The sequence below is a fragment of the Notolepis coatsorum genome, assembly GCF_963971535.1.
Source record: "Notolepis coatsorum genome assembly, chromosome: 10".
NCBI classification, from domain to species: Eukaryota; Metazoa; Chordata; class Actinopteri; order Aulopiformes; family Paralepididae; genus Notolepis; species Notolepis coatsorum.
In genome coordinates, this window is record NC_140174.1 from 91030836 (window position 1) to 91043202 (window position 12367).

At 41.9% G+C, this 12367-nt stretch overlaps 1 protein-coding gene across 2 annotated transcripts in view; it reads left to right on the forward strand.

The window, feature by feature from the left end:
• Positions 1–12367, forward strand: part of rab11fip1a (RAB11 family interacting protein 1 (class I) a) — a 43365-nt gene that overhangs the window by 10918 nt on the left and 20080 nt on the right. For both annotated transcript variants that reach the window (XM_084323803.1, XM_084323804.1), the window contains exon 2: positions 10404–10846. In XM_084323803.1, coding sequence (XP_084179929.1) covers positions 10404–10846 — 443 coding nt within the window. The remainder of the gene's footprint in view (positions 1–10403; positions 10847–12367) is intronic.

The following is a 12367-nucleotide window of genomic DNA, read 5'->3' on the forward strand; positions in this document are numbered from 1 at the left end:
CTCATCCCATTGTTCTGTTGTGAGGAGGACATGTGATAATCGGACATGTGACTCACCAACGTGTTTGTCTCGAGAGCGGATCAGCAGCACCACGATAAATTCCTCTGGGTGATTTCACAGAGAGGAGAGTGGACCTCTAGCGAACTGCACACACTATTTCCTCAACTATTTTCAACGAGAGGCCCAACTCGAAGGAAAGTTGGAAGAAATAGGGTCTGCACTTCGCTAGAGGTCTGCTCTCCTCGCTGATGTCACTCCGAGGAACACGAAACACGTTGTGAGGTAAATGGCTGCTTTTTTATATAGCGCTTTTATCCAAAGCGCTTTACAATTTGTTACTCACATTTTACCCATTCACTCACACACCGACAGCGGAGGCAACCATGCTAGGTGCCAACCTGCTCATCAGGAGCAATTAGGGGTTAAGTGTCTTGCTCAAGGACACATCGACACGCTGTCTGGGAGGAGCAGGAATCGAACCGTGAACTTCCGGATTGCCAGACGACTGCTCTACCTCACGAGCCACTGTCGCCCCTCACAGTATACATTATATAGTATATACACACATAATAAAAATACATGTCTGATTATCACATGTCCTCCTCACAACAGAACGATAGGATTACGGTTGAAAATTGGCGATGTGCTCCTTTAAGAAAACATCTTGGCAAAATTGCTAAATGCCCCTTTAAGTCTGTAGAATAGGATTTGTAGGCCGGGATGTCTCTGCAGCAACACAATGCTTAATTTAGAATGGTATTTTGACTCACATTTAACTAATATTGCACCACCTGCAATTTTAATATATTGCGATTGTTCAGCCCTTGGGAGGCGGCACGGGTGGTGTAGTGGTTAACACTGTCTCCTCACAACTAGATCTCAATCTACCTCCAATTCATCCTCTCGCACTGAGAGAGAGAGAGAGAGAGAGAGAGAGAGAGAGAGAGAGAGGGTGCACTTTGTATTAGTTCGGTACACCGCACGTACTGAACCGAAGGTCCCGTACTGAAATGGCTCAGTACGAATACGTGTACCGCTACACCCATACAGTTTACCAATTAATAATAATATATCAAATTTATATAGCGCCTTTCAAGAAACCCAAGGCCGTAGTCTTGTCAAAAATATCGATTTTTCAATACATATCGATTCTGAATATTTAAAACGGTTTCAATACTCATTTCCCGCAATATCGATATTTAATTATTCATAAAAAAAAAATTGTATAAGGAAGTTGCATTGTTCATTTCAATACCTGTAATAGTACAGTAGTCCACACACGCACATGTGTATTCAGTTAAGTTGGAATATGACTGTAATACAAACAGTTCAGTTTGTCAGGTACATGCAACACAGATTACAGTGTTTACATCTGTCTGCTTGAGAAAATACCATGTTCTGCAATAAAAATGATTGAAGTGAGATGAACAGACTGAACTTTATTTTATTAGATAAAACATCTTGACAAAGTTTTACTTTGAAGTTGAAAAAAGGTAATACATTTAATTTGATTTAAAAAAAAATGTCATGTTATGATGAATTGAAAATAGGGGGACCCTGATGTAAACAAGACAAAAGTCTTTCTCTGGTCTGCATCCCCTTAACAATTGTGTGTATTGAGCTGTACTGTATTGTACCCATTCTGCAATCAATCAATCTGTTATGCTTAACAAGCAGTACTATTAACTTTACTTAATTTCTAAGATTATATCATTTAGTTGTTTTTAAATGTGTGATCTAACGATAAACAAAGGGTTTTAAAAGTGTTATATTTATCTTCTCTTATAGTACCAGAGAGAAGCTGAGGAGAATCAACCAGCAACAAAAGCAAAATTTATTAAAAAAATATACATATTTATATATATATTTTTTTAACATTTTAAGATTTAACCTTTTTCCCCATGGTATCGAATATCGATACTTTTCAAGGTATCGTATCGAAGTTCGAAATTCCAGTATTGTGACAACACTACAAGGTCGCTTCACAAGTCAAGAGGGCTAGGGAAAAGGGGCAATAGGGGAAAGGGCAGGGGTGCAGTGGTCATGCCACGCAAGTACGCACACGGATGTGCACGCGCGCGCACACAAAAATGCGTTCACAACTTTCACTCGACTCGTCGTCCGTGCGCCAAGTACCGGTACTCCGCTATCACCTAGTCTTTGCATAGCATAGCAATAGCATAACAAAGAACGAGAAGTGCAAAACCAAAATACAAGCCCTGTACCAATTGGTGGGGGTTTGCTTGAGCTGTGGAGCTCTCACTATGTGACAAATGGTCCTGACTGGAAGGATGAGACATTTGTTAAGTTGTGCTTCAGAAGGGAACTGTCCTTCTGTAAACTGTAAGTTACATTGTTTTTTTCTTTCTTTTTTGATCCACTTTTTCTCTTTTTTTCTATTTTTCTCCCATCCCAATTTCGCCTCGCCAATTCTCCCTTCAATTCTCCCCTCCCCTGTCTCGAACGTTGCTAGACTATGCCTCCCACTGGTCGGCTGCAGTGAGGACCAAGCCTTGCATCACGTGTCCCCTCCGGTACACGAGGAGGCAGCTGTCGCATATTTTCACCTGTACAGCGCGATCTCTCAAGTGGCGAGGAGTAACGCGTGGGAGGCTCACGCTGCCCCTGTTGCTTCCTGATTCTGCTGTACAGGCGCACCAACCGACCTGTAGGAGTCGCTGTCCACAACGTCCAATCCCCACCCACCCCTAACACTGCCAATTGTGTTCATATGAACGACCAGCCAAGCTGGTAGCAACGCAGAGAGCTGGGCTCGAACCCAGCATCTCCTGCGTTAGTGGCGAGCGCCTTGCCCATTGCGCCACTTAGCCGCCTTGTAAGTTACATTGTTAATTTAGCTTGTATTTACTTTTCTAGTTTAAGTCAATTAAAGAAATTGTAACTATAATATTGTATCTACAATTACATTTAAAACATTGTTTGTTTTTCAACCATATCTTTTCAAATTTCTTTATATATTGAAGGCTACATCCTGCTACCTTTTTCAGCTTCTCTATTTCAAGGCAATATTTACAAAAACTAAACTAAAACTAGTAATTTCCTATACAAACATGTTTCCTACTATTTATGCATAATAATCATCTGTTCTGTGCCCACGCGAGGGAACATGTATGCGCATGCGCACACGCGGGAGCATGTGGCGTCATTTAAACAGAGTACAGGCACTTCTGATATTACGACTGCACCCCTGGGAAAGGGGGTGGATGAGGGGGCAGGAAGAGGGATAATGAAACCTTAATCTAATTAACACTCAACAATGCCTGCCATCACATAGGCTATTTTGTTTACTCTAATCAATAAGTTAGGCTAATCTAATCTTACAGTGTGAATTGAGCACATTATTCTATATTTAGCCTACTGTTTGATGAAACCGCTATTTACTAATGGTTTTAAAGTGTAAAACAGTATGGTAATCCTGCTCTATTTGGCTCCTGCCCAACACTGGGTATCCGGAGTCTGACTGACTGCACGGCTCTCTGCTGCTCGTCAGTATCTCTCTGAATCTATACCGTTGGCCTCTTTACGAGCCGCTCGTGTTAATCATTATACTTTTAACCCTTTCACTACCACACTACAGACGGTTAAGGGAAGTGCGAGGCCTCTGCCACGTTCCCTTATTGAGAGAACCCGTCCGGCAGGACTGACCCGTCTCTGTATCGGGGAGAGTGTGTCTAGTGTGTTTATCTTACAAACAAAAGAGGGCAGCTGAATGCCACGTTACCTAATGGTTCACTCGGGTAAACAGCCCAGATATATACGCCCCCGAGTCATAGGCGGAAAGTAAGATGATCTCTTCCGTGCGGCCCTAACCTGTCTATGTTCTGTTAGCCTAAGTTAGTTATGTTGTTTGTCTTGGCATGATGCTACGTTTCGGGGTGGGAGACGAGGGATGTTTGAATTAGGCTCAACGCGGGTTTCATTACATCTCCAGAAGGGCCTCCCTACATGTCCGCGAGGTTTGGAGGAATGTTGCTCTACTCCCATGCATGTTTTCCTGACTGTTTTCCCCGGCAGATCCTGTCTGGATTTTTGTCTTATGACGCTAAACGGAACGCTGTAGAAATGAACTCTACGTGAACCACATAGCCTACTACTACACACACACATGCACACAATCTTGATTCCTGCAAGGCAAAGAGCATGTCTGTGTCTATTGCTTTATAAAGTAGGTTAATCCAGTGTCTCTTAAGATAAGCGGAGCCTATTTGTGGTATCTCTTGCAGATTTAGGCGTGAAATTTCTGTTCTAGTATAGTGTAATCCACACATGGTGACCCTTTTTATTTTCAGCCTGTGAGGAGATGTAAAGATCAGACCATGCTTCAGCCTGTGAGGAGATGTAAAGATCAGACCATGCTTCAGCCTGTAAGATGTAAAGATCAGACCATGCTTCAGCCTGTGAGATGTAAAGATCAGACCATGCTTCAGCCTGTGAGATGTAAAGATCAGACCATGCTTCAGCCTGCGAGATGTAAAGATCAGACCATGCTTAGGCCTGTGAGATGTAAAGATCAGACCATGCTTAGGCCTGTGAGATGTAAAGATCAGACCATGCTTAGGCCTGTGAGATGTAAAGATCAGACCACGCTTCAGCCTGCGAGATGTAAAGATCAGACCATGCTTAGGCCTGTGAGATGTAAAGATCAGATCAGACCAGCAGCTAATATTAGCAAGGCTTTAATTGCGTAGTGGCTGAGCGTGTGTTTTGCCATGGGTCTGGTGAAGGGCTGTCCAGAACACTCCTACCTTCCCTTTGTGCAGAGTAGCTGTGTGGCTTTTTGAGACCAAACAAAGCAAAGCCGTGGTTGGCGTGTGTTGCCCTGACACTCCCCGTGGCTGCTGGAACAAGCTGTACAACAGTGGCAAACAGTGGTCTTATCGATCTCGGGCCTCTAAGTGACATTATTGTCGTTATTGTAGATAGGTGCCGCCTGTTTGGGGGTTTAGCCTCCTGTTTGACCTCATTTTAGATAAGCCAGTCTCTATCCTTCATGTAGATATTCATCAATATTATACTCACACTGCAGCCATTTTGCTCTTATGTCGTCATGCTCAGGTTGGAAAAATAAGAAATAAAAACCAATGTATGCTTGAAACGGGTAAAATAATCTACCTGCAAATTTGACTTGGCAAGAGTTTTTGAAATAAGTCAAAATATATATCTGGGGATCTCTCTCCTGATTGGATAAAGTTGGAACAGGATACCAGAACATGTCTTTTCTGTTTACTGCAGAGTGGAGGGAATGGGAGACCCATGTTACTGACCAAACACTATATCAGTGATGTCTGTTGGAATGTAGAGCTATTTAACACTTATTTTAACCAAAATACTTACCACAGCACTGACGGCACCCTTTAAAGTATATTCATTGTGTTGGCAGATCGAAAGAATCCTGAATAAGACACTGTGGCAGTACTATCAGATTTCTTTAGGTTTTTTTCTGCATTTCTATAGTGTTCTTCTAGTAACTAGTTACTAGTACGAAACTTTGCTCTTACGTCATGCTCAGGTTGGGTTCCTTTCCATCCTGTTCCCACCTGGTCAATTGAGCTACCCCAGGACCTCAACGGCCTTAATGTGACATTGGGCGTGACTCGTGACATTAGCGACTAGTGGCTCAGGAGGTAGATCGGTTGTCTGGTAATCTGAAGGTTCCCGGTTCGATTCCGTGTCAAGGTGTCCTTGAGCAAGACACTTAACCCCCCTAACTGCTCCCGATGAGCAGGTTGGCACCTTGCATGTGTTCGCCGCCTCCACCACCAGTGTGTGAGTGAATGACTGAACTGTCTTGGGGCACAGGAATAACGTTATGTTAATTCAGGGGTCACATTCCCCCTTTTAAGGGTAAATAGTCTATTTTAAATCTCTAATTTAGATTCTTCTAAAGCAGCACACTGATCAAGATTCAAATGTTTTACATTGTTCTAGGAGGGCTGTCCCCGACTAAGGATTTGGATGATTTGGATGTTTTTTTTTTTTTTATCATTCCATTTGGGCTGTGGGGGGTGCTTAACACTTTCAGAGCCAGTGCTTAACCTTGATTTACCCGTTGAATGCCACCATCCACTTCAATGTTAGCTTAAAAACGCCTAATTCTATTAATGTATTTATTTATTTTTGCGCCCCTTCCCCAAGCATAGCTGTCTCTTGATGACACGGTAGCTGACCTTCGAAGCTTTTTTTGGCAATCGAAGCTTCGGGGCCGAGCTTCGATTTTAATTCGAAGCTTCGATTTTTTTTTTTTTTTTTTTTTTTTATTTTTTTTTTTTTATCTTATGTTGTGGGACTTGTACAGCACTTTCGTAAACGTTGTTGTTTTTAAATGTGCTCTATAAATAAAGTGGGTTGGATTAATTAATTAAGTAGCCCCTTTCGTGACTGACGCATCCAACAAGGTTTCACTCGGCTGTGTGATTTAATTCAAGGTGGATCGCTGTTGTCGTTTGAACAACTTCAGATTTCATGGGAACTACCAATCCCCCAAATCAAGAATGTTTAAGATGAATGAAGTAAGATTTTGATTATTTGAAATATGGCCTGTGTAGACTAAACTATGCACAGAATTATGTCAGTCTACAAGGTCCGGATTCTACATGGTCCGGCAATGTAGACCTTGTAGACTCCACTACAGACCAATTATCAGTGAATGTTCATGCATTTTTAAGAAGGGCAACTTCCACAAAAAAACAAAGAACTCACCAAAACATCTCAGTAGCACCTTATCTAAATGTTATATTTCATATATGGAGATTCATATTTATTTATGTATTGCATGCATTTCTACATTTTATTTCCTATTTTGTTTATTCATCCCAGTATCTTTCTTTCTTATGTGTGGAATTCTACAAGGTGCGCGCACACACACACACACACACCTACACACACACCTACACACACACACACACACACACACACACACACACACACACACACTTACATTTAGTCATTTAGCTGACGCTTTTATTTTTTTTACTTCGATTTTTTTTTAATGTTCGAAGCTTGTGCCATCGAATCGAACGTTCGAAGCTTCGAAGCATTTAAGACAGCCCTAGTACAGACAGGATGTTGGTTGAGAATAGGGATGCCCCGATCACGTTTTTTGCCACCGATACCGATCACCGATCGTCGTGAGCCATATCGGCCGATACCGATCCGATACCGATCGTTTTTGATTAAAAAGAAATTAAAAATTATTTTATATAATTTTTTTTTTTTTATAAAATATATATATTATATAATTAGACTTGTACTTGTATTATCTGCGAGACATCGCCACCACGCAACAAGTCAAAATGCTCGCTATCTGCAAACAGCTCCACTGTCTGTGTGTACTCTAGTAGCCTCCAGCTCAAAAGGATTCTCCGGCGCTGCAGCGGGACCCTATTGGTAACGTTATGCTTTGGTCATTTCACATTCAGCAAGCCCTCAGCTTGAATACGCATTAAATCAATGTTATAAGACATTGATATCAAGAGCTATCTGTAGCTACTGCTAGCCGGCTAGATGACGTTAAGACAGAACTTTAGTTCAATGGGACATTTCGTTTTGAACAGTAAACTAACGTCAGCTAACGCAAGCTACCGGAGGTATGAACATGGACTACTAGATTTTCTGGATCATTTGTTGATATCAGGAGCTATCGGTAGCTAGCCGGCTAAATACCGTTAGACAATGCCTACTAAACGTGAATAGTTGACTGGGTAATTTTGTTTAAACAGTAACGATAGCTAGGTAGCTAACGTTAGCGCAGGTCGAATGCACTACAGACTCGAGCAGAGGAGCCGCACCTCTTTGTTTACAAACTCTACACGGGTACGGGCGGGGCTAGGGAGGAGGAGCAGTTTGCAGGTCCTGTGCGTCTGAGACAAGCGAGTGAGATATCCACTTGATCAGTTTCCGCGATCGGCGAATATGACTCATTATCAGAATTCCCCGATCGCATATTTATACTGATTATCGGCCGATAACGATCGGTGGCCGATCGATCGGGGCATCCCTAGTTGAGAACTAGTTGTAAGGTATATCTGCATATCTGTACTGTCTTGATTTTGTGCTGAATAGAAGGGATATGTGAACGGGAAGAAGGACGCAATCCTAACTGCATGCATTTACATGCTTTTGAGAAAGGTCAGTGATGGAGGATGAAGGGTTGGATTTGTAATGCAGTGATTGTGATACAACCAAAGCTCTGGTATAAGAGAATGTTTGCTACTGCTGTACTACACCCAGAGAAGAGAGGTTGACACGTAGTATATTCTGGGTTACCTGTTTATTTATTTATTTTGTTTGTTTTGTTGTTGGTTTTTGTGTGTGTCCCCCACGCCCCTTCCCCAAGCATACGGTACAGACATGATGTTGATTGAGAACGAGATGTGAAGATATCTGCATATCTGTACTGTTTTGATTTTGTGCTGAATAAAAAAATATATATGATCAAAATAAAATAAAAACGCCTAATCTATGTTTTAAATTATGGATATGTGTCTAATCTGCCCGTCGCTTATCAATGACTCGTTTTCCAGTCAACATTGTCGAAGCGGATTGTTTTTTTATCGGTTCATTTTCGTTTTATAGCATTTTGAATAGCCCTCGTTTTCAAGGAAAATATAAAGATTCCATGACTAAAGACATTTACTGGAATATTCTAGAATACACAAAAACGTTGTAATTTTTCGGCCTATTTATGAATCGTTTTCAAATAAACGCTAGATTATCGATAGTATGTGTACGTATGCACGCTATAGAGGGGATCTAAAAAAATCTATTCTCTTATTTCCTCATCAGCGATCGCGCACAAACAGCCACATCACACATAGGGCAAACGCTGAGATCACAGCGAATACAACTCTGATTATCCCAAGACTGGTAAAATAGATTCCTTACCTCAGATCAGATGTTCTCCAAAAAGATCATTCCAATTCCTGATCGCCATTCCAAATATCGATCACGCTTATTGATTGAGTATTGGCTGCTGTAAATATATATTCCAGGCTGATTCCCGTCCCGCGATTACTTCCATGTTGATCAGACTTCTTTCCAGCACAAGGAACCAGCTGGCTCCGCCCCTACATATCTACAGATCCCAGGTCAGTCTAAGCGACTGACCTGCAGTTACACAGGGATAGACGATAGGGGGCGCTTTTTTCCATTCTGAGCTCCTGTAGGGGCTGCTGTACCAACGGGAGACTCGGTTGATGAAATATGATTTCAGATCGCTAATAAAACAATAAAACGATATTTGTCGTCCGTGGCACTCAGTGGGGGGGCTAATAAAACGAGATATGACGTCCCTGGCACTCAAAGTGTTAATGTCTGAAGGAGTCGACTGAAGGCTTCTTGTCCTCTGCAAAAGCATGCAATTGGTCCACTGATGGATACATCTTGATATTTGTCTAGTCTAGTGTGTTCATTAGATGGGTGAAATCCTCTTTCAGTGCCTCTGTGCCTGTTTTCGTAGGCAGTTAGCCTCTGGTATGCGTGCCATTAGCGTTAGCCACGCTTCTAGGCCTCTTTTCTTTTGGAAAGAACGATAAATTATTTTATTTTAATTTTTTTTTAATTATAAATATATATTTTTTTTTTATATTCGACTAAGAGGTTGGCCAGTCGACTACGGCTCCTTTCGACCGATTAGTAGACTAATCGACTAATAGCGATCAGCCCTACATTGTTCATTCCATTTTGTACTTTTTTGCATAATCACTGATGTTTAACCGTTTTAAGTTTCCTTCACTTATGAACTTTACTGCTTTTCTCCACCAATGAAAGTGTTTCAAACCGGTTCCATGCAACTTCTCTTTCACGTTTATTCACACACGTTTATGCTTTTGTTTCCTTTAGATAAAAGCTGTTCTATAAATACAGTCCAATGCAGTCCGAATGTCTTTTTTCATAGTATTAACATGGTTGGATATTAACCGTTGAATGAAATGTTGATTTGTAGTAGAGTTCCTCTAACAGTATCATAATAATAACAACTTTATTTATATAGCACCATTTATACAGATTGCAGCTCAAAGTGCTTTACACAAAAAACTAAACAAAAGGATAAAAAAAACGTTCTAGTGATAAAAATGGTAATAAACCAATTAGACAAGATAGTAAAAATAGCTAAATAAGACAAACGGTAAGACAATAACATAAGATGATAATAAAAACTGAAAAGTTAAATAGTTAAAATAATAATAGAAAAATTAGACTGTAATAAAATAACAGTAAAATAAGACATTGAAAAGAAAAGAAAAAATCAACATACAATAAAATTATAATTATAAAAATATAAATAAATCAAATAAAGATGATGATTCATTCAAAAGCGAGTTTAAAAAGGTAAGTTTTGAGCTGTTCTGTTTTCTGATCTGTGGTTCTCTCGTCCTCTGCAGCTGGTTCAAACTGGTGGACAAAACCGGGAAGGAGGACAAGGCCCGGGGGGAGGTGCTGCTGGACGTCCAGTTCAAGAGGAACAACCTGTCCGCCAGCATGTTCGACCTCTCCATGCAGGACAAGCCGCGCTCGCGCATCTCCAAGCTCAAGGACAAGGTCCGCGGCGGGAAGAAGAAGGATGGCTTCTCCGACTCCGCCTCCGCCATCGTGCCCTCCGTCACCCAGGTGCTGACGGACAGCGAGGGCGAGGCGGACACCCAGTCGTCGCTCAGCCAGTCCCCGGGGGTCAAGAAGAAGTCCAAGCTCAAGGCTCTCTTCGCCCCCAAGTCCAACCTGCAGCGTAACGTCTCCCAGTCCATGTCCACGCTGGGCACGCTCCCCGAGAAGAGCTCTTCGCTCAGCGGCAGCCGCTCCTCCGGACTCAACACGGAGTCTCCCGAAGGTACCTTTATGATTTGATTTGATTAGGAAAATGACATTTATCATAATACATAACATTTAAGTATCCTGACCTTGTACTCCAGAGGATTGCACTTAAAAGCATTACTTAAAAACACTTATTTCCGGGGCGGCTGGGTGGCGCAGCGGAGATTGCGCTCATCACCAATGCGAGAGACTCCGGTCTCGAATCCGGGTGTCGGCATTGCCTCCGGCTTGGGCCAGTCGTCATACTAACTCGTTTGGCTGAGTTAGCGGGAGGGAAGTCGATGGGGTGGTAATCTGGCGTTGTGGACAGCGACTCCTTCAGGTCAGGTCAGGGCGCCTGCACAGCAAAAGACAGGAAGTGGTGAAGGCAGCGTGACCTCCCACGCGTTACACTTCACCAATGAGAGTCCGCGCTGTCGGGTGAAAAGAGAGCCGCTGGTTGTATCCGCATGTGTCGGAGGAAGCATGTGGTAGACCTCAGGGCTCCCTTGACCGACCAGTAGGGGGCACATGCGCATAACGACCAGGTAGGGGAGGGGGGAATTGGCATAACGACTAAATTGGTATGGGAGGAAAAGCACAGAAAAATCAGGTGGAGAAAAAGAGGATACAAAAATAAAATAAATAAAAATAACTTATTTCCAAAGTGGTCCTCGATGGAAAACATAAAAACACGATAACAATCAAAACAAATGCAATAAAAACACAATACAACAATTTTGTTTATTACCATACCTACATTTGAGGACATGTACTCTGGGGCTCTACCATTAACTATATCAAACATGTGGTTTAGTTTGAGTTGTTTAACTAATAACCCTACTCTTTTCCTTCGTATCAGACTTTTATCATCACTTACTTACGTCTTCGTATGGAGTCCTCCCCCTAGACTCAGTCTGGAGGAGGGATATACCAGACTTGGAAGTAGATTTTGATTGGCAAGAAGTCTGGGCAAACATTCGACTAGCGTCACGCAACCCGGATCATCAACAGATTAATCTTAATTATATTCATAGGATTTACCTGACTCCTATAAGATTGAACCGAATGGGGCTTAAACAAGTCTCTCTATGCTCCTTGTGTCTAAGGGGTGATATCGGTACATTTATACATATGTACTGGGAATGCCCCCCTGTTAAGATATTCTGGGAAGAAGTAACCACGCAATTATCAGAATTTTTATTTCTGACCATACCTGTATTGTTGTTGAATGATGTTTCTCAGTTAGCAGCCTCTATACAGCTAAAGAGACTAATTTTGTCCGGTCTTACGGCTGCTAAAAAGCTGATAGCATCACGCTGGATTCAACCGGATAAAATGTGCCTGAAGGTATGGGTTCTTACTAGGGATGGGTACCGAATTCGGTACTTTTGAGGTACCGAACCGAAACACGTCGGTACTACCGAGTATTGATTTTTTTAATTTATTTATTTTTTTGCTTTTTTCTTTTCATGTCAACGTTCACACGCACAATATATGCTTACCTAGGATTTGACTTGATTCAACAACAAAGCAGTCGGAGCAATGGCTAGCCGAA